General features: G+C 46.8%; 1 protein-coding gene across 1 annotated transcript in view; it reads left to right on the top strand.

The window, feature by feature from the left end:
- The window catches only part of PYGL (glycogen phosphorylase L), a 62267-nt gene that overhangs the window by 33437 nt on the left and 5442 nt on the right, over positions 1 to 23388 (top strand). The window contains exons 10-18 of the mRNA XM_082217061.1: positions 2528 to 2620; positions 7364 to 7510; positions 9674 to 9837; positions 12399 to 12513; positions 13743 to 13844; positions 15378 to 15525; positions 16300 to 16358; positions 18093 to 18234; positions 21743 to 21950. Coding sequence (XP_082073187.1) covers positions 2528 to 2620; positions 7364 to 7510; positions 9674 to 9837; positions 12399 to 12513; positions 13743 to 13844; positions 15378 to 15525; positions 16300 to 16358; positions 18093 to 18234; positions 21743 to 21950 — 1178 coding nt within the window. The remainder of the gene's footprint in view (positions 1 to 2527; positions 2621 to 7363; positions 7511 to 9673; positions 9838 to 12398; positions 12514 to 13742; positions 13845 to 15377; positions 15526 to 16299; positions 16359 to 18092; positions 18235 to 21742; positions 21951 to 23388) is intronic.

The raw sequence follows: 23388 nt of genomic DNA, 5'->3' as shown, positions 1-23388 counted from the left end.
CACGAAGCGCAATTTAGTGCTTCTGCACATGCACAAGCAGCAAAACCCAGAAGTAACACTTTCCGGTACTTCCGGGTTTCCCGCGGTCCACAACCTGAAAACACGTAACCCGAAGCGTTTGTAACCCGAGGTACCACTGTACTACATTTTTTTAAAAATTGCCTTGAGCGAGTCTGTAAACCTCTTTTGGTGACCACCAGCATTACGCTTTCCATTTTTAAGTTCAGAATAGAGTAGTTGCTTTGGAAGACGATCATCAGGCATCGGCACAACATAACCAGTTTGCAACGGTGAGGATGTGAAATTCAATAGGACGTCTCTCCTTCATCTGGTTGTGAAATATGCACGGCCGCGGGGCCTCATCGAGCCAGGATTCTGCCCCAGAACATATCTAGCAAGGGTTTTAGCGCTGGAAGATGTAGTCATGCAGGCTGAGTACACGACATAGAATTGTAGAGCCCAAAGAGTCAAACCCCCTCAATGCAGGGATTTAAAGCACCTGACGTCCCCCAAAGATCCCTGTAGTTTACCTCTCACAGAGCCACAGTTCCCAGCACCCTTAAGGTAAAGGTAAAGGGACCCCTGACCATTAGGTCCAGTCGCGGACGACTCTGGGGTTGCAGCGCTCATCTCGCTTTACTGGCCGAGGGAGCCAGCGTACAGCTTCCGGGTCATGTGGCCAGCAGGACTAAGCCGCTTCTGGCGAACCAGAGCAGCGCACAGAAATGATGTTTACCTTCCCGCCAGTGTGGTACCTATTTATCTACTTGCACTTTGACGTGCTTTCGAACTGCTAGGTTGGCAGGAGCTGGGACCGAGCAATGGGAGCTCACCCCATCACGGGGAATCGAACCGCCGACCTTCTGATCGGCGAGTCCTAGGCTCTGTGGTTTAACCCACAGCGCCACCCGCATCCCTCCCAGCACCCTTAGCACACCTCAATTCCCAGGATGCATTTGGGGGAAGCCAGGTTCTTTTAAGGTGCTTTAAATTTGTGGTATGTATGCAGCCGTATTTACATAATTCATTATATACATCTGCACTGAAATGACTCACATAAAAACCAAACAGTCTTAGTACTGTAGTACAGTCACAATACATTTAAAAGTATGGTGTCACTTCATCATAACACTAAATCAAAATCAGCAATTAACTCACCTCAAAATTTTTAGCGAGCATAAAGCTCCCCAACAGCTCATGTAACAATATCACATCAGTAGCTAGGGAGAGGGAGGTAGTCATCTAACTCCTGATGACAAATATATGTCATTGAATTCAACTCAGTATTGATCCAGAGTAGATTCCAACGCAGGCATAGGCAAACTCGGCCCTCCAGATGTTTTGGGACTACAACTCCCATCATCCCTAGCTAACAGGACCAGTGGTCAGGGATGATGGGAGTTGTAGTCCCAAGACTTCTGGAGGGCCGAGTTTGCCTATGCCTGCTCCAACGTATAGTTAGCAGAATAAAAACTTAAACATGTTGCAGAATTCCCCAAAAATAGACCAGACGCAATTGCATTTCGTCCAGCAGAGCTTTACTGCTACTGAAGGCAAATTAGCATAATTAGTCACAATGCATTCAGGATTGGCATTTTCCATCAGAAATCTAGTTGCAGCAGATTTAACTTAAACTTACAATAACTTATAATAAGTCTAAAACCTTAACACTATAGCGTACAATGTACAGAACACCACACCAGAAGGAAGGGAGACAGAAAGAGAAAGTAAAACCCAAGCTCCTTCTGGCCTTATTTTAAAAAAAATAAATGGGCAATTGGCTCCCAAATGCTAGTGCAGGAAATATCACAGTATGTTGAGGTAAGAGATAAGAGAACTAGTTTAAACCAGTTGTACTCCGCTTCTCTGAAGGTATAACCCAAACATCATGAACCTTCTGCTTGTTTCTTTCACGCAGAGAATCTTCCAGTACCCTCTTGAATTTATTAGAATAGGAAAGACCCATCAGATCAGGGGTCTGCAACCCGCGGCCCCGGAGCCGCATGTGGCTCTTTTACACCTTTGCCGCGGCTCTGGGACAGATACTAGCGAGGGGAGGAAGCGCATTGTGCGCCCCGACACTCCCCACTGTGGCGGGCACTGTACTGGCTGTGACGTCGCATGGGGGCGGTGCGTGTGTTAGTCACGCACCGTCCCAACGTCACCTTCCCGGCTGCCCGCTACATTGTAAGGGGCATGTACGCTGGTCACTGCATTGAAAGGGGGCATGTACGCTGGTCACTGTTTTGAAGGGGAGTGAAGAACACACACAAAGGTAACTTGTTAATTTAACGTTTATTTCTATCAGGAGGAGTAATTCTGAGGGGTCAAACAAAGAAATAATTTAAAAAGTGACAAAAAGTTGTTTTTATAATGACGAGTTTTGCGGCTCCCAGTTGTTTTTTCCTTCGGAAACGGGTCCAAGTGGCTCTATTTGTCTTAAAGGTTGCAGACCCCTGTCTTAGATGCTAACCGGCCAGTTTGAGGGTCCAAATGAATTGTTCGGTTCTTCCTTCTACATTTGCAGGTTGCCATCCAGCTGAACGACACGCATCCCGCCATGGCCATCCCTGAGCTGATGAGAGTGTTTCTGGACATTGAAAAGCTGCCATGGGACAAGGTTTGGAACCGTCTTCCATGTCACTCCTGTTTCTTTCCAGGGATCAAGCGCTGGAGCCTGGTTTCTGGATCAGGCCAATCTGGTCTAGCACCCAGTTTTAACAGTGGCCACCAGGTGTCTCTTGGGGAGCCTCAAGAGCAGAACCTGAACTATGAGGAACGGCTAAGGGAGCTGGGCATGTTTAGCCTGGAGAAGAGGAGATTAAGGGGTGATATGATAGCCATGTTCAAATATATAAAAGGATGTCACATAGAGGAGGGAGAAAGGTTGTTTTCTGCTGCTCCAGAGAAGCGGACACGGAGCAATGGATCCAAACTACAAGAAAGAAGATTCCACCTAAACATTAGGAAGAACTTCCTGACAGTAAGAGCTGTTTGACAGTGGAATTTGCTGCCCAGGAGTGTGGTGGAGTCTCCTCCTTTGGAGGTCTTTAAGCAGAGTCTTGACAACCATATGTCAGGAGTGTTCTGATGGTGTTTCCTGCTTGGCAGGGGGTTGGACTCGATGGCCCTTGTGGTCTCTTCCAACTCTAGGATTCTATGATTCTATGAACTCAGCACCACCCTCCACTCTTGCAATGCCAGCTAAGTAGAGCAAGGCTCTGATTGTTCTACAGCAGGCATGGCCAAACTTGGTCCTCCAGCTGTTTTGGGACTACAATTCCCATCATCCCTGACCACTGGTCCTGTTAGCTAGGGATGATGGGAGTTGTAGTCCCAAAACTGCTAGAGGGCCAATTTCGGCCATGCCTCTTCTACGGTAACTTCGTGTTTTCATCTGAATGATGCAACTGTATGTTTGGCACAAAATTAAAAGACGCCTGCTTCTTGGGAGAAAAGCAATGACAAACCTAGACAGCATCTTAGAAAGCAGAGACATCACCTTGCCAACAAAGGTCCGTATAATTAAAGCTATGGTTTTCCCAGTAGTGATGTATGGAAGTGAGAGCTGGACCATAAAGAAGGCTGATCGCCAAAGAATTGATGCTTTTGAATTCTGGTGCTGGAGGAGACTCTTGAGAGTCCCATGGACTGCAAGATCAAACCTCTCAATTCTGAAGGAAATCAGCCCTGAGTGCTCACTGGAAGGACAGATCCTGAAGCTGAGGCTCCAAGACTTTGGCCACCTCATGAGAAGAGAAGACTCCCTGGAAAAGACCCTGATGTTGGGAAAGATGGAGGGCACAAGGAGAAGGGAGCGACAGATGGTGGGACAGTGTTCTCGAAGCTACCAGCATGAGTTTGACCAAACTGCGGGAGGCAGTGGAAGATAGGAGTGCCTGGCGTGCTCTGGTCCAGGGGGTCACGAAGAGGCGGACACGACTAAACAAGGTTTTGCTGGTGGAATTGGTGTGTGGGCCTGTCATGTGGTAGCGCCATTCAGCTGCACCCCCGTCGTCAGATCTTCTCGCAAAAAAATGACTTCTCGCCTAATAATATGTGCCAAGGGAAGGGTGCCACCAAGTTGAGGTCTTTCACAATGGCTCCACCTGCTGGTCGCTGGTGGTAGGGAATTGTAGAATCGTACAGTTGGAAGGGACCCTAAGAGTCATCTAGTCTACCTGGTGCCGGATTTACATATAAGCTAAATGAATGCATATATAGGACAATAGACTTTGTGTGCTTAGCAGAAGCTTTTGGTGTCCTGTGAGCCTTACACCAAGCAGAACTAAAAATGTGTCGCTTATCTCTAACTGTAAGCAAGAGTTGTTGTTGTTGTTTAGTCGTTTAGTCGTGTCCGACTCTTCATGACCCTGTGGACCAGAGCACGCCAGGCACTCCTGTCTTCCACTGCCTCCCGCAGCTTGGTCAAACTCATGCTGGTAGCTTCGAGAACGCTGTCCCACCATCTCGTCCTCTGTCATCCCCTTCTCCTTGTGCCCTCCATCTTTCCCAACATCAGGGTCTTTTCCAGACAGTCTTCTCTTCTCATGAGGTGGCCAAAGTCTTGAGCCTCAGCTTCACGATCTGTCCTTCCAGTGAGCACTCAGGGCTGATTTCCTTCAGAATGGAGAGGTTTGATCTTCTTGCAGTCCATGGGACTCTCAAGAGTCTCCTCTAGCACCAGAATTCAAAAGCATCAATTCTTCGGCGATCAGCCTTCTTTATGGTCCAGCTCTCACTTCCTTACATCACTACTGGGAAAACCATAGTATGTGACTCTTAATCTCAGAGGTGTGGGTTCGCGTCCCCACATTGGGTGAAAGATTCCCGCATTGCAAGGGGTTGGGCTAGATGACCCTAATGGTCCCTTCCAACTCTTCAGTCTTTTGATTCTAAGATGGTCACATATACTGGGGAATTGATGCTGCCACCACCAGGAGATGTATCAGTTATCTGGAGAAGAACAACCTGTAAGGATGGAAATATTTCTGTCTATCTCTGCCAAAGTTCAAATAGTACTTTCCTTTTTGTTCTGTTTTGTGTTTTTAAAATAAGACGTGCTGGTACTCAAATATTGATAATTGCTGTGGGTTCCTGCACAGAATAGCTACCATGGACAGCTAAAAAAAGAGGCATTGGTGTTACGACCCGGTTTGGAACTGGACTGCTAAGTTTTCAACAACAACCTTGCTGTGTGCGTCAAGGGAATGTATGCAAGGATGTAAGGATAAGCAACTGTGAGCCTGGCTCAAAGTAATTTATTACTTATACCCCGCCCATCTGGCTGAGTTTCCCCAGCCACTCTGGGCGGCTCCCAATCGAGTGTTAAAAACAATACAGCAATATATGGGTCAATAACCAGACCAAAAGTAAAAGTTCAAAAGCTTTATTATTTCCTAACCAAACTTTTGCACAACTAGGCCGTCCTCTCCCTTAACAGAGAGTTAGCCTTCAGAAAGGAAAGAGGAATCGGACAGAAGGAGTTGTTAATCAGATTCACCCTAATCCACAGACAGGTGTTCCTCCTTGAGGGTTCCCCCTGTGTCCTTCTCTGTCTGGGCGCACAGAAAGAGAGAGAGACAGAGAGAGAGGTTTTTAGAGAGACATGGGGTGCAGAATGAAGCCCTCTCCCCCAGGAATCAGAGCGCCATTAGCATTATTCATTGCCCAGATCCAGCTGTAGGGGTCAAAGTGTCTCTCGTATAGTCCTCTTTGCGTGCATGGAGACATAGGTCCAGCAAAGTTCAGACCGCTGGCATCACTGCTGCACCTTCAACTCCAAACTTCTTATCTATCTGCCCCACCTGCTTCTTTGTTTGCAGCCTCTGCAAGCAAAAGCCATGCAAACATACACACAAACCCATTCTTTCTGCTATGCGGTCGCTAAGCAGTTCCCAGCACTCCTTATCTTCAGGGTTGGAACAAACTGGTAGTGAGCTGCAATCGTCATCTATTATGGTAGCTTTTCAGTCTATCTGAGTTCCTTTCAAAGGAAAAGGTAGAGCAGAATTAAGAGGCTTGGTTCTAAAAGCATTGTATGTAGTAAAGTGGCGTATGTACCGTATTGGCCCGAATATAAGCCACACTTATTTTTTTCAAATTCCCATCTGGCACAGTTGCCCTCCAGAGAGCAGCCCGGGAGCATGGGCAATGGTGCCCATCCCAGCTCCCAAGCCTCCCCGAAGCCACCAAATTTTTAAGGTGCTGCTTATTTGCAGGTGCGGCTTATATTCGGGCCAATAGGTATGTCATAAATGTCTCAAGCGAGCATTGGCTTACTAGGTTGCCAAATGCACAAGTTAGCCACGGTGCTTCTGCTTCATTCAAGTTGCCAACTTGCTAGAACCATGTTTAAATAATACAGGGTGCCTTTTAACCTTGACACTGGCACTCTGTTCCAGTGAACGCTGTCACATACAAAAAAAGCCCTGAGTTCAGGTTTCCCCCTTTTAATTTACCTAAAATACGTATTTTATCCCCCATCAGGGATTGAACCTATGACCTTCTCAATGCAAAGCAGATACTCTGCCACGGAGCTTGTTAACAGAGAAATCTGAGGGCTCCCTTGGACAAAAAAACAAGGACCCCAGCCAGGAATACCAGAGCAAAAGAGCAGCCAGTAGGCTTGGTCTTTATTGAAGACTGTTGCGACAGGACTCCCACCTGCCACCAGGTGGAACAAGATGGAAGCCCCAAACAAAAGAGCCCCCAAACTTTTATTAGCTGCTAATCCCCATGTTACACACATACCCCAAACTACATCACTAATACATCATGGTTACATCATGAAAGGGGAGGTCTGGTGGCAGTAATCTGAGCATCCTGGACCCTGCCCCATGGTTCCCCTTGCCCTCCACCAAACACCCATCAAGTGGAACAAAAGAGATCTCTACATTTCCCTGTTTCCCAGCCAAGTTCATCACACCCTTTTGCCTTCGTCTGGGTTTGTTATTTCTGGAATGGCTACCTGTCTGGCACTCAGGTATCAGGATGCCAGGAATCATCACTCAGGCAGAGGGGCTGCTGAGTAGCTGAGCTCACATGTCTAGATGAATTTCTGAAGTTTTCCTAGTGAGCCGGTACAGAGATACTTTTATCAGTGAATTCTTACATTTGGTATTGTGCAGCAAAGGCCCTTTGAATAGATAGGAAGAAACTGTGGTGAAGTGTTTTGTGGGGACAAATCGCAAAAGTCACAAAAGGGATTGTGCTGGTTTTGGTGTTGGGCTGCAGGTGCATGGTATCTGCTGGAGGGGCAACCCCCCCAACCTATACATAAATTCCTGCAACAGCTACTTTAGCCTTCTGCTTCCTTTCCTTGCCCTGCTCACTGTCCTTCTCTCGCTCTCACAAATCCTAGGCCTGGGACATCACCACGCGGACTTTCGCCTACACGAACCACACGGTTCTCCCCGAAGCCCTTGAGCGCTGGCCAGTGGAGCTGGTGGAGAAATTGCTGCCGAGACACCTGCAGATCATCTATGAAATCAACCAGAGACACCTGGACGTAAGCAGGGCTGTGTCGCCGTGGTCCCCGCTTCTGGTTTTCAAGCCCCGTGCCGTGATTTGGGGGGCAGCGGAAGTGATTTCCCAGAGAGCCATTTAATGGTGCAGATGTTTTTGCCCTGCTTGCCTAGGGCAGAGCTCACACTCCCCAGTGGCTCACTGGATTCCAGGATTGGCTTTGCTCTTGCCCACAGGGTGCCAGAGAGGAGTGCAAAAAGGGCTTGCCCTCCCTCCGATTTGGCTTCAGGCATCATCAGGTGTAACCGAGGAGAACAGAAGCCAAGTCGGAGTGAGGGCCACGCTTCCTGCCCTCACTCTAATGTAGGGGTCAGCAAGGTTTACCTGCCATGGGCCCCTTAACTCCCACGGAGATCGCGTGAGTGCGCATGAGTGCAATTTCGGTGTCTGCACATGTGCAGACGTGATTTCCAGCACGGAGGAGGCATGCACGGCTTCCCATTGGCTACAGGAGCTTCCTGCAGCCAATGGGAGGCCGGCCAGCTTCGCGGAAGGCGGTCCCCGCTCCATTCCGCACCGGTTTAGCACGGTGCACAGGAGCCGGGCGGTGGGGGTCCCCGAGCGGGTGGCGGGGCTCCATGGGCTGGTTAAGCGACTCCCATGGGCTGCTTCCAGCCCCTGGGCCTTAGGTTGCCTATGCCTGCTCTAGTGCAACCTTTCCTCTACCTGGTACCTTCCAGGTGTTTAAGACTACAACTCCCATCAGTACCAGTCAGAACAGTCTGGCTGTGGCACCTTGAGTTGATATATAAAGCCCTGAACAACTTGGGTCCAGGATACTTTAAGGACCACCTGAGCCCTTATATCCCAGCCCAATCTCTGAGATCATCCGGAAGAGCGCTGTTAAATCTCCCTGTGTGTTGACAAAAGTCAGGGATTTTGTGTTGCCTATCTGTGGGATACTGGCCTAGCCAACAATCGGCAGCTACCCTCACTATTGGACTTCCAGATGTCCCTTTTTATGCCAGCTGGCCTATGCCGTGGTTTAAAACCTTTTTCTTATTATTAGACAATTATTTTAATGTTCATTTTGTACTGGTTTTCAATGGCATATTATGTTTCATTGTATACAAAGTGTTGTATGCAATGCCCTGATATTTTGAGAGGGTGGCATAGGAATGAATTAATAAAATAAAGGGGAAGAAACCCACAAACTAAAAAATATACAAATCAGGGAACAGAATCTTAGAATTGTAGGGTTGGGAGGGACCCCCATCTAGTCCTTGTCAGGAGGTCCTACACACGAGTAGGAATCCGGCAGAGAGACATGCCCAGCTGGCATGTTCTTTCCCTCCTGTTCGGTTGTTCAGGAGACTCAAAGTCTTTCTCCAGCCCAAACATCACAGCGACTGATGCCTCAGAGGCATCAGCACACTTCAGGAACAGCAGAGTATGGGCAGTCAGCGTAACAGACTCAGTAGCGCAGCATTTTGGCTAAACTACTTTATTTACATATAATGCCGATCAGAAGGTCGGCGGTTCGAATCCCCACGACAGGGTGAGCTCCCATTGCTCGGTCCCAGCTCCTACCAACCTAGCAGTTCGAAAGCACCTCAAAGTGCAAGTAGATAAATAGGTACCACACTGGCGGGAAGGTAAACGTCATTTCCGTGCGCTGCTCTGGTTCGCCGGAAGCGGCTTAGTCATACTGGCCACATGACCCGGAAGCTGTACGCCGGCTCCCTCGGCCAGTAAAGCGAAATGAGCGCCGCAACCCCAGAGTCGGCCACGACTGGACCTAATGGTCAGGGGTCCCCTTTACCTTTACACTCAGAGCATGCTAACTCAGCTCCTTCCTCATCAGCATCAAACAGGGGGAAAAGAACAAAGGACAAAAATCCTACAGCACGGAAACACAGTAATAAAAACATCCTGTCTCCGTCACTTCCCACAATGTGGAATGAAAACATACAACGTCATGTGATATAAACAATCCCATGACTGCAACACGGGGAAAGAATCCTAACAGTCCTACCCTCTGCAATGCAGAAATTCTAGTTCTGTCACACCCCCCTTTCAAGCTCAAGGTTCTGGTGTCGTGTGGAGGGCTCTCCAGGGAGCTTCGAAACTGGGTTGGGCATCTTCTGGCATCCTTTTGGAGCGCGGTGAGTGCCTAAGCCGTCTTGCCCTCCTTGTCTCTGCTCAGAGAATCGCAGCCATGTTTCCAAAGGACGTTGACCGCCTCCGGCGGATGTCCTTGATCGAAGAGGAAGGCATGAAGCGCATCAACATGGCACACCTGTGCATTGTGGGCTCGCATGCCGTCAACGGAGTCGCCAAGATCCACTCGGAAATCGTCAAGTCGCAAGTGTGAGTACGGGCGGGCATTTCCGCGGGGCCCAAGTGGGTGGGCGTGGAAAAAAATCTGGAACTAGGGTTTAGATCCAAGGTGGGCTTCTGGGTGCTTTGCCACTGGACCAGTTGGGTGGTGGTTGAAGACAGAGCTCTAGAGCTCCTGAGCACGTGCAGATTGTGGGAGCGGGCAAGAAGAAATGTCTGCAGCCGTCCCCTGTGGAGAAAGGTCGGCTTCCCCCAGAAGGTTTCCCTCTTTCCTTCCACCTTCTCTTGGCCACTGTTTCTTTGTAGTCAGTACCTTGACAGTTGTGGTATTGTGGTTTCCTTCCCATTTTTAGTCTGTTGGTTTTTGTTTCTGTTTTGTACTTCAGAGGAACTTCTGTAATCATCTCCCTTTCGTCTGGTGCTTTCCTACCCAACCCTTCCTCTGAACAACAGCACAAGAAAACAGAAAGTAGACCCGTTGTGCAATGCAAAGACCAATAAAATGGGCGATAAAAAAGAAGTAAATCGCAGTGAAAAATATCTGTGAAATTGTAGCCCCAAAATAGTACACACACACACACACACACACACACACACACACAATGTTTCCTATAAGATGTAGCGATGGTCAACTTGGACTGGTGTAAGAGAAGTTTAAGCACATACACCCAGAATAAGTCTATTGTCAGGAGTGAGCCAGCAATAAATCACATGGATTTATTGGCTCCCAGTACGTTTCTGAGCACAATTCAAAGTGTTGGTGCTGACCTTTAAAGCCCTAAACGGCCTCGGTCCAGTATACCTGAAGGAATGTCTCCACCCCCATTGTTCTGCCTGGACACTGAGGTCCAGCACCGAGGGCCTTCTGGTGGTTCCCTCACTGCGAGAAGCCAAGTTACAGGGAACCAGACAGAGGGCCTTCTCGGTGGTGGCGCCCGCCCTGTGGAACACCCTCCTACCAGATGTCAAAGAGAACAGCAACTACCAGACTTTTAGAAGACATCTGAAGGCAGCCCTGTTTAGGGAAGCTTTTAATGTTTGATGTATTGCAGTAGTTTAATATATTTTTTGGAAGCTGCCCAGAGTGGCTGGGGTATAAATAAATTATTATTATTATTATTATTATTATTATTATTATTATTATTATTGAGCAATTTAACCCTTTATTAGAAGAAACAAGGTTTGCTCCGGAGTGCCAGGCCTAATAAGCACACAACTCTTCTCAGTAGCTCTTACTCCTATGAAGCATTTGTGGAGGCCAAAGGTCCCCACTTTCCCACAACTGCCTAAGTCACCTCCTCTCCCAGGTCCTTCCCAAGCCATCTGAGACTATGCCAATGTGTCTTTGCTCCTCCTGCTTCACACCTCTCCTGGTCCTGGGAGATCAGAAGGGAGGAAAGAGTGTTGCAGCAAGAGGGGCAGACACCCTGACTTCTTCACCAGCTTGACTCCTCTCTGCCTCCCTCTCTCCTGCTTCCGCTTCTGATTCTGGACTTCTCTCTGACACAGACTCTCCCCGCTCACCAAGCCTTGTTAGCCCTTCAGCTTCCGATACCTCCTCTTCTCCGTCTTCTCCCTCTGACTACTCGTTGTTCTACCACCACCACCACTCCCCGGGCTCTGAGCCTTCTTCCATTGGGGGTCCCCCAGCTGTACAGTAGGACAATGAAGTGCAGTGCTGTTGCACTTAAGTTGAGAGCCAGTGTGCTGTAGTGGTTAATAGCGATCTGGGGAACCGGGTTCGTGTCTCCGCTCCTCCACCTGCAGCTGCTGGGTGACCTTGGGCCAGTCACACTTCTCTGAAGTCTCTCAGCCCCACTCACCTCACAGAGTGTTTGTTGTGGGGGAGGAAGGGAAAGGAGAATGTTAGCCCCTTTGAGACTCCTTCGGGTATTGATAAAGCGGGAAATCAAATCCAAACTCCTCCTCCTCCTCCTCTTCTTCTTCTTCAAGTCCTGCTCATGAGTTTCCCTTTGGGGCATTTCATAGAATCATAGAGTTGGAAGAGACCACAAGGGCCATCGAGTCCAACCCCCTGCCAAGCAGGAAACACCATCAGAGCACTCCTGACATATGGTTGTCAAGCCTCTGCTTAAAGACCTCCAAAGAAGGAGACTCCACCACACTCCTTGGCAGCAAATTCCACTGTCGAACAGCTCTTACTGTCAGGAAGTTCTTCCTAATGTTTAGGTGGAATCTTCTTTCTTGTAGTTTGGATCCATTGCTCCGTGTCCGCTTCTCTGGAGCAGCAGAAAACAACCTTTCTCCCTCCTCTATGTGACACCCTTTTATATATTGGAACATGGCTATCATATCACCCCTTAACCTCCTCTTCTCCAGGCTAAACATGCCCAGCTCCCTTAGCCGTTCCTCATAAGGCATCGTTTCCAGGCCTTTGACCATTTTGATCGGCCACTGTTCAAACAGGATGCTGGACAAAATGGTTGGCCCGATCCGGCAAAAGACTCTTCTTATGATGCATTGTTAGCCAAGAAATCTTGCTGATATAACAATAAGAATTTATTATTTCTACCCCACACATCTGGCTGGGTTTCCCCAGCCGCTGAACTGAGACCTTCCTTCCTGCGCAGGTTCAAGGACTTTGCAGAGGTGGAGCCAGAGAAGTTTCAGAATAAAACCAACGGCATCACCCCTCGGCGGTGGCTCCTGCTTTGCAACCCGGGACTCGCAGAGTTAATTGCAGAGGTACGCAGCCCACCTGCAGTTGACTTTGCTCTGGCAGAAATCGCACCGTTTCCATCAAGGCGGATCGTGTCCTGATGTACCTTGGACAGCAATAAGGCTGCTTCTGTGCAGCAGCTTATTCCATTTCCCTGTTAATTTCCACGTTGTACAGTGGTGCCCCGCAAGACGAATGCCTCGCAAGACGGAAAACTCACTAGACGAAAGGGTTTTCCGTTTTGGAGGTGCTTCGCAAAATGAATTTCCTATGGGCTTGCTTTGCAAGACGACAATGTCTTGCAAGTTCCTGCTGGTTTTTTTCCCTTTCCTCCCCTTTTTTCTAAGCCGCTAAGCCACTTATCAGCTGATCCGATCAGCAGATAAGCCGCTAAAGCCACTAATAGCGCTAATCCGCTAATCCGTCAATGGGCTTCGCAAGACGTAAAAACTGCTAGACGAAGAGAATCACAGAACGGATTCTTTTCGTCTTGCGAGGCACCACTGTATTTGAACTTTCACATGATGCAAAAGGCACTTCTATTCTGGAATATAGCATGCATTCAGAGCTCATTTCTGCGTCATTTGGTTCCAGGGAAAAATGGTCTGCAGCCCCCTTAACCCAGAAAATCACAGTTGCAAAGTGATGAAATTTGGGGGCTTTGCCTACCATTTTCATGGGGAAACAGAGGCATGCTGTTTTAAAAAATATTTATTTATTTATGCATTTCATTCATAAAACTAATATATTGTGTGATTGTGAAAAGCAACAACCTCAAAACAGTTTACAAAAGATTTACGAAAGAGTATAGCTAATGCTTTGGATTAAAAACGGCTGCTTGTCCACAGTAAAATCAAGGAAAATTCACAATCCTACTTCAAAACATACAAAAGTTAAAATGCTAAAAGAGGTCCAGACAGCCTCAGATTTCTAAGCATGTGATGAGTAGGTTTGTCTAAACAGGAATGTTTTTAGCAGGCACCAAAAAGAGTACAGTGAAGGCACCTGCTTGATTTCAATAGGGAGTTCCAAAGTTCTGCCGCACTACGCTATCAAGTTCTTACAAATGCAGAACGGGTGTTTTGCGACGCCTGTAGTGGTGCCAATCGAAGTGGTCAGGTGGGCACATGTAAGGCTGGCGTGGTAAGAGGCAGAAAAAAGTCTTTTTTGGGGAGGTGAGCAAATACCTCGGAAAGGCTGCTTGTCTTGAGGCAGGTGGTCTGGATGCCTCAAGCCCCCCGCTTCTCTTTTACAGAAAATAGGGGAGGAGTACGTCAAGGACCTCAGCCAGCTGACGAAGCTCCACCGGTTTGCCAACGATGAGCTTTTCATCCGGGAAGTGTCCAAAGTCAAACAGGTAAGCGGGTGGAGGAGCTGGGCGTCTTCTTGTCGACTTTGCAGCTGGAGAGGAGGCCGGATTCTGCTCCCGAGATTCCTGGGAGACGCTGGACTTCACGTCAAGCAAACGTGGTGGCCGGGGGGGGGGGGGGGGGACGGACGACGGCCACACGGCCCTCGATCCTTGCCAGCAGCGTCACCATCAGCTTACTTGCGTTCCACTTTTCCACAGTAGTGCTCAAAGTTGGCTCACAAGATGCCAAACGAACACCATATTAAAAACACTTGGAAATAATCATAATGTCAGTAAATGTGGGGAAAGTAATTGTTACATTTATCTCCCACCTTTTCCTACAAAGAGCCCAAGTTTGCTCAGGATGGTAAACAGACACACAGTTTAAAACTGAAAACGATACAGTAGTACATTAGTGGTGGGTTTGTACCTCGGGTTAAGTACTTCATTCGTTCTGGAGGTCCGTTCTTAACCTGAAACTGTTCTTAACCTGAAGCACCACTTTAGCTAATGGGGCCTCCCACTGCTGCCGCACCGCCGGAGCACAATTTCTGTTCTCAACCTGAAGCAAAGTTCTTAACCTGAAGCACTATTTCTGGGTTAGCGGGGTACGTAACCTGAAGCGTATGTAACCTGAAGCATATGTAACCTGAGGTACCACTGTACTGGATTGTTTGCACATAGGGCTGGATTTAGGTTTGATGAGGCCCTAGGCTACTGAAGGTAATGGGGCTCTTTGTATATCCAGCTGTCCTTTGTCAACAACAAATTGTCGCTGTTTTTGTGTTGAGTATGTGCTACATGGCAATTGATGGACCTAATAGGTTGCACAAGTTGCTGTGCAACCAGTCCATGCAGAATGTAGGCACCCTATATATAAAAAAGTAGGAAAGCAGTGATATTTGAGGGATCAGGCGAGCAGGCGGGGCCCATGACTTACATCATAGGAGTCTACACAACACAAAACACTGTTGCTGGATGTAGGTTTTATTTTATTTGTTTTTCATCTTATATTTTGGAAATGTACATCCAGATATTTTTCCCCCTTTAAATTTTTTTGGGGCCGCCAAGAGAGTGGGGCCCTAAGCTAGAGCTTGTTTAGCTTATATGTAAATACGGCACTGTTCACACACAATTCCACTCTCTTCGCTCTGCGGTGCTTCCCCCAAATGGTACCTTCGGGGGGGGGGGCAGCCTTGCATTACAGGGCAGCAAAACAGGACGGAAAGCCCCAGGAAACTTCTGTGCTATGAAAAGTTGCGGGATTTCGGCAAGAGATTGAGGGACAGACCCCGGTTGGGAAAGGAAGTGTATGTTGGCTCTGAAACATTTGCAGGTGCAAACGGTGTTGAGAATGAGGGTTGTGTTTAACACCGCCAATATTGTCATGAACGCAGAGCATCATCAATGCGCAATAAAAAGGACGTCCCGGGAACGGCATTAGGCAGGGGGCTGCTGCATCCGGTGCCCTCGGACCATGCCTTGCTGGTTATATTTGCTGCTGCTTTGAGCGATTGCACCTTCCCTCTGCCCTCTCAGGAGAACAAGGTGAAGTTTGCCCAGTATTTGGAGAAGGAATACAAGGTGAAGATCAACCCGTCTTCCATGTTTGACGTCCAGGTCAAGAGGATCCACGAATACAAGCGGCAGCTCATGAACTGCCTGCACATCATCACCATGTACAACCGTGAGTAAGGGCACGGGGGCAGCTGGGCATCCTGGGCATTCGTGGTTAGTAGGCAGTGACAGCCTCACCTTCTAGTGTGTCTTGGTGGAAAAGAAGAAGAAGAGGAGGAGTTTGGATTTGATATCCCGCCTTTCACTCCCCTTTTGTTGTTGTTGTTTAGTCATTTAGTCGTGTCCGACTCTTTGTGACCCCCTGGACCAGAGCACACCAGGCACTCCTGTCATCCACTGCCTCCCGCAGTTTGGTCAAACTCATGCTGGTAGCTTCCAGAACACTGTCCAACCATCTCGTCCTCTGTCGTCCCCTTCTCCTTGTGCCCTCCATCTTTCCCAACATCAGGGTCTTTTCCAGGGAGTCTTCTCTTCTCATGAGGTGGCCAAAGTCTTGGAGCCTCAGCTTCACGATCTGTCCTTCCAGTGAGCACTCAGGGCTGATTTCCTTCAGAATGGATGCGTTTGATCTTCTTGCAGTCCATGGGACTCTCAAGAGTCTCCAGCCCCATAATTCAAAAGCATCAATTCTTTGGCGATCAGCCTTCTTGAGTCTCAAAGCAGCTAACATTTTCCTTTCCCTTCCTCCCCCACAAAAAAAAACACACTCTGTGAGGTGAGTGAGGCTGAGAGACTTCAGAGAAGTGTGACTGGCCCAAGGTCACCCAGCAGATGCATGTGGAGGAGCGGGGAAGCGAACCCGGTTCACCAGATTACGAGTCCACCACTCTTAACCACTACACCACACTGGCTCTCATTTTGTGTTCTCCTGTCTCTCCCACAGGCATCAAGCGAGACCCCATGAAGCTGTTCGTGCCCCGGACGGTGATCATTGGCGGCAAAGTAAGCGATGGATTTGTGCTGCACATTTCGAGAAGGGACAGACTAGGATCTACTACGGTGCCCCTTTTGGGCTGCCCTTGGAAGTCTGCATGCCTTCCTTGCATTTGTCAGTGGCCAACATACCACATCTTGTGGGAGGGAGTTCCACCAATGAATAATTAAGCCCTGTGTGGAGGAATACATTTCTTCACCTCTCCTGATGCTACTACCCGTCCAGAGTGCTAGTGTTACGGGAGAATGAGAAAAACACCTCCCTAAAGCATAATTTCATGTACTTCTGTTGTGACCACCCACCACCACCACAAAAGGAGTGTGAGGTGTTGATGGGGAATTTGTGCAGCTGAAAAGTCTGCTTAAACAACAACAAAAAATACATCTAGAAAGCATCTAGAGGGTTCCGGTTTCAGGAGGCTAAAGGGAAGTGCAAGGATGTCCATCTTGAGGCGTTTCCAAAGTAAAGGAAGGATTGAACTCTGATTAATAAGAATACACACAGAGGCTTGAACCAGCAAGACTCTGGGAAGGGTGCGTATAATAATCTCTCCCCCCAGCCCCTGGCCCAGGTCGTTTTATTCACAAAAGAGCTTTTTACAGAGTGTTCGTAAGAACCAATCAGATTTCTTCTGAGCATTTCAACAAACCCCACGTGGGGACAAAGTTAAACTACAAACACTAGTTAAGCATGCATACTTTGGGGGTAAATGAATGAAAGCTACAAAGGAGTGCGTTCAGCAACCCCGGAGGTCATAAACAATCAATAGACATGATGGCCAGGAGGACAGCGATCATTATCACCTTTATGTGAAACCTGTTTCCTGGCTCGAAGATTAACATCCTAAGATTAACATATCAGAAAAGCTACAGCAAAGAAACTGCCCACTGTCTTTGAGGACCCAGGACGCTTGCCTGTCTAAGTGGGTACGTGACTTGTGAAGAAAGAGAGATGGAACAGGGATGCAGAGGCGTTGATTGATCAAGAATCATATCAAAATAGTTGAAACCCAGTCAACGCAATGCTTTCATTGCTGACACAGATGGCCTACTCTATATCTGTTACAGATAGGTAGCCATGTTGGTCTGCCATAGTCAAAATAAAAAAATTCCTTCCAGTAGCACCTTAAAGACCAACTAAGTTAGTTCTTGGTATGAGCTTTCGTGTGCATGCACACTTCTTCAGATACACTGAAACAGAAGTTGCCAGATCCTTCTATATAGTGAGAAGGTGGGGAGGGGTATTACTCAGAAGGGTGGTGGGAATGGGAGATTGGCAGATAGCTGAGATGAACCTGTTGACGACTCTTAACGACTGTAATAGGTCTTACAGGAAAAGGCAAGGGGTGAGAAGGTGAGAAATGGCTTAGTCATGTATAATGAGATAAGAATCCAATGTCTTTGTTCAGACCAGGTCTCTCCATGGTTTTAAGTTTGGTAATGAGTTGCAATTCAGCAGCTTCTCTTTCCAGTCTCTGAAATTCCTTTGTAGTAAAACAGCCACTTTGAGATCTTGTATAGAATGTCCTGGGAGACTGAAGTGTTCTCCTACTGGTTTCTCTGTTATGTGATTCTTGATGTCAGATTTATGTCCGTTTATTCTTTGGCGTAAGGTTTGGCCTGTTTGTCCAATATAGAGAGCTATATCTATATCTGTTATAATTCCTCATAGCAATCCCACCTGATCACTACACCAGCTGCCACTGTTCCTTCTAAGCGCTTGCGTTTCTGCCCTCCTTCCAGGCTGCTCCTGGCTACCACATGGCCAAAATGATCATCAAGCTCATCACCGCCGTCGGCCACGTGGTCAACAACGACCCTGTGGTGGGGAACAAGCTGAAGGTCATCTTCCTGGAAAACTACAGAGTCTCCTTGGCCGAGAAAGGTAAGGCCAGCATCGTCCGTCGCTGGCAAGAGCTGGCGTCTAAAAGACTTGAAGCATTTCTCCTGGCAAATGTGCCTAAGAGTCAAAATGTGTTTCAGACCGCACTTGTGCCTCATTGGCATTCCCTACGACATTTTTCCTGTTCTTGGTGGGTCCCTCTTCCTTTGGCTAAAATGTCGTGGGCAGGAGCACATATCTGTGGTCCTCTAGAATAGTGTTCAACTCCAACTGAATGCCAATTGCTGGAAACTGAAGGAAGGGGGGCGGCTCTGGGGCCCACTGGGTTGTATCCAACTAAGTTCTACTCAGAGAAGAACCATTTAAATTGATGACAACGACTTACTTGGGTCCATTGCTTTTTGTGGAATCCAGTCTTCACATGACAGAGGGCTTGCAGTAGAGCTTCATTAACAGGCCTTAAATATTTGATGGATTACATTTATCATCCCACCTTTTTCTCCAAGGAGCTGAAGGTGGCATACATGGGTGTCCCCCTCCTCATTTAATATCCACAACAATCTTGTGGTGTAGGTTAGGCTAAGAGGCAACCACTGGCCCCAGGTGGCCCAGTGAGCTTGATAGCTGAACGGGGATTTCATAGAATCATAGAGTTGGAAGAGACCCCAAGGGCCATCGAGTCCAACCCCCTGCCAAGCAGGAAACACCATCAGAGCACTCCTGACATATGGTTGTCAAGCCTCTGCTTAAAGACCTCCAAAGTAGGAGACTCCACCACACTCCTTGGCAGCAAATTCCACTGTCCAACAGCTCTTACTGTTAGGAAGTTCTTCCTAATGTTTAGGTGGAATCTTCTTTCTTGTAGTTTGGATCCATTGCTCCGTGTCCGCTTCTCTGGAGCAGCAGAAAACAACCTTTCTCCCTCCTCTATGTGACATCCTTTTATATATTTGAACATGGCTATCATATCACCCCTTAACCTCCTCTTCTCCAGGCTAAACATGCCCAGCTCCCTTAGCCGTTCCTCATAAGGCATCGTTTCCAGGCCTTGGACCATTTTGGTTGCCCTCCTCTGGACACGTTCCAGTTTGTCAGTGTCCTTCTTGAATTGTGGTGCCCAGAACTGGACACAGTACTCCAGGTGAGGTCTGACCAGAGCAGAATACAGTGGCACTATTACTTCCCTTGATCTAGATGCTATACTCCTATTGATGCAGCCCAGAATTGCATTGGCTTTTTTAGCTGCCGCGTCACACTGTTGGCTCATGTCAAGTTTGTGGTCAACCAAGACTCCTAGATCCTTTTCACATGTACTGCTCTCAAGCCAGGTGTCACCCATCTTGTATTTGTGCCTCTCATTTTTTTTGCCCAAGTGCAATACTTTACATTTCTCCCTGTTAAAATTCATCTTGTTTGTTTTGGCCCAGTTCTCTAATCTGTCAAGGTCGTTTTGAAGTGTGATCCTGTCCTCTGGGGTGTTAGCCACCCCTCCCAGTTTGGTGTCATTTGCAAATTTGATCAGGATGCCCTTGAGTCCATCATCCAAGTCGTTGATAAAGATGTTGAATAAGACCGGGCCCAAGACAGAACCCTGTGGCACCCCACTAGTCACTCTTCTCCAGGATGAAGAGGAACCCTTGTCTCTCCCAGGTCCTACTCCTACACTTTCTTCTTCTTCTTCTTTGGCGATCACTCGTAGCCAAGTAAGATTGTCTTCCATAAACACGGTTTTAACAATGAGTCCATAAGTGACTGTGGAGGCCAATTCTGGATCCACACGTCCTTCCACAGTGGGGACATTGGTTTCCGGGCGGGAGTTGATCACGGTGTGGATTTGCCAAGCGTGCCTTCTTCTTTGCACGTTCCTCCCTTGCGTCCTGAGTTCGAACATCTTCAAAGCCCATGACACCTTTGGGAAAGGCTGTTCTCCAACTGGAGCGCCCACAGCCCAGTGTCGGTGTTTATACTACATTTATAAAGATTTGCCTTGAGAGAGTCTTTGAACCTCTTTTGTTGACCACCAGCATTACGCTTTCCATTTTTAAGTTCGGAATAGAGTAGTTGCTTTGGAAGACAATAATCAGGCATCTGCACAACATGACCAGTCCAACAAAGTTGATGTTGAAGAATCATTGCTTCAACACTGGTGATCTTTGCTTCTTCCAGTACACTGGCGTTAGTTCGCCTGTCTTCCCAAGCGATGTGTAAAAGGAAACAGTGTTATACCAGGTCAGGCTATTGGCCCTAACTCAGAGTTGTCTCTTGGGCAGAAAAGGTGCTTAACAGCTTCTCCCTCAGCCTTTATCATTATTATTATTATTATTATTATTATTATTATTATTATTATTATTAGTTTTCAATTACAATAATCCAATAATAGCCTCATTATAACACAATTAGTAATACCAATAATTCAGACGCCAAATTATACAATTTAGGTAGCCTCCCATGTGCTAGAATTGATGCTTTACTTTATTTCTGTGTTCCAAAATCTTCTAAATTACAATTACACTCAAGTCAAAATAACATTAAATCCCTTATACAGCAACTGCAATTTTAACAACTTCCATTTGTATTGAGACACTGAATGATTTATAAAGCTACAGGTGAAGCATTCAAACTACATCCTTGTTCTTCCTGTGAGTGGCAGTTATTCTGTCCGTAATGTTTCTTCCTGTCCTTGTAAAATATTACATCTATCTTTTCCTGGATGTTGCTGTTCTCCATCATGCCTTGTTCTCCATCATGCCTTGGGCGGAGCTAATATCCCATTGTTGTTTCAGAAGTTCTCCATTGCTTTGTCCCATAGTTCATTGTTTGCAACTTTAGCAGTGGCTGCCGAAATCACACTGTCCCAATAAATATCCTGTTTTCGGCATTTTTCTCTCGGCCTGGGAAGGAGAAGAAGCTGTCGAACTTCAAATAACTCAGTACTGAACCTTATCAACTCCTTGGCAATCTCGCAGATTCCTCTCCTCCAGCCTTTAAATTGGAAAGAGCCAGAATTTGAAACTGGGACATTTTTCCCCAGTTGCTCCACTCAACTAAACCATTCCCTCTCCTCTGGGTTCAAGGCAGTTTGATATGTCCATATAACACAGTTGCTTGTTTGATTCTGCATGTTTTTTTCCTGATTACCTGCTGTGAGCCGTCATGGTTGGCTTTGACAGAAATGGAAACTAATAATAATAATAATAATAACAACAACAACAACAACAACAACAACAACAACAACAACCACCGCAGTAATGGCTAAATTTTTTTTCCAAACATAATTTTTATTAGTTTACACCAACACAAAATAAAAATAAAATTCTACATCTTATTATCACAAATTACTTTCTTTAGGACTTCCTTCAGCTTCTCCACAAATCATCCGTAGTCATTTTTTAAATTACGCATTTCATACTTTATATTGACATTATTTGACTCCTTACTTCCATTTCTCTTTAGACAATATTCCTACATTTTTCACAGTGCTCTTTTAAATCCCACTAGCGTTATCTGTCCTTCACTTATAGTAATGGCTAAAATTGCACCCTCTTGGCAGTGATCCCCGCCACCGATCTGTCGGAGCAGATTTCCACGGCAGGCACTGAAGCGTCTGGCACTGGCAACATGAAATTCATGCTCAATGGAGCCCTGACCATTGGGACGATGGATGGCGCCAACGTTGAGATGGCGGAGGAGGCTGGAGAAGAGAACCTCTTCATCTTTGGCATGAGAGTGGAGGATGTGGCTGAGCTGGACCGGAGAGGGTGAGTATGGCAGAAGCGAAGGTCTCGTCCACGCTTTTCGCTTGACCTGTATTTTGATCGGATTGTGCACCAATGAATTCCGCCCCCCGGTTCCAAGAGCTTTTCTCTTTTAAAAAATTTTAAAATATATTTACAGTGGTACCTTTGGTTACTTACGTAATTCGTTCCGGAGGTCCGGTTAAAGCATCCATGATTAAGTGGGTGCAAGATATCGGGGGAAAATATTATGCTTGAACAATGGGAAAAATTGTGGAAAGAAGATATGAAATTCACTATGTGTTATATATTGAAAGAAAAATACATTAAAATGCAACATAGATGGCATTAAACACCTGAAAGAATAGCAAAAATGAATAAAAATTGTGGCGATGTCTGCTGTCGATGCAGCACAGAAAAAGGTACTGTGATGCACATATGGTGGAATTGTTTAAACATCAAACAATTTTGGGAAACTATATATAATGAAATGGAAAAAAATGTCCAGATATTCATTTAGGAAAACATCAGAAAGTTTTCTATTGGGAATAGTGCCAGGAAGTCTAAAGGAAGAGGACAAGACATTGTATTTATACGCAACTGTAGCCACAAGGCTATTGATTGCGAAAAATTGGAAAAGTGTTATAATACTGACAAAAATAGAGTGGTTTGCCTACTTATTGGAGTATTACAATATATCCCATTACAATGGGAGAAATTGGAAGGATCTCAAAAGAGAAGATAGACAAGGAGCTTTTCTCATTGCTCCATGGTTGTGCCTTGAAAAATTTGATCTTGCCCACTGAATTAGATCTTATCCAATTCACAGAAAATCCAGAGATTTTGCTTATGGTAAGATTAGATTTTTGACCCCTTGCATATGTTAATGGTGCAGATCAATAATTGCTCAATAATTTGAGTCACCCTACAGTTTGGAGGAGGCTGTTATGGCAATTCTGTTGGCAAAGTTACTTTGCCTAATACAGGTGGCGTCCGGATAGATGCGAAAACCGGACCTCACTGAACAAAAACGGTATATAAATTGAAGAGGAAAACTCCCTCCGAATTGCACAGCCAGTCAGAGCATGTGCTGCCTCAGTAAATGTGATTCCTCCGTGTGAAACAATACTTCCACCTATCCCCATCTTGAATAGTTGGCTTTCACGTGAACATAATTAACCCTTAAGTTACAAACCAAATGATCCCTGCTGCTGAACTTCCAACAGATTTTCCTCACCAAATCAAGGGAGTTCACATGTCTGCCCCTCCTGGTATAACAAAATGAGTTAGCTGAGGATGTCTTGTGACTGCAAAGCCAGGAGCACGTAACAGACCAGGCAGAGGGCCTTCTTGGTAGTGGCGCCCACCCTGTGGAACGCCCTCCCATCAGATGTCAAAGAGAAAAACAAGTACCAGACTTTTAGAAGACATCTGAAGGCAGCCCTGTTTAGGGAAGCTTTTA

This window comes from Podarcis vaucheri (genome assembly GCF_965113315.1).
Source record: "Podarcis vaucheri genome assembly, chromosome: 1".
Taxonomy (NCBI): Eukaryota; Metazoa; Chordata; class Lepidosauria; order Squamata; family Lacertidae; genus Podarcis; species Podarcis vaucheri.
Note: the sequence above shows the minus strand (reverse complement) of the source record. Positions and strands in the feature narration are given on the sequence as shown.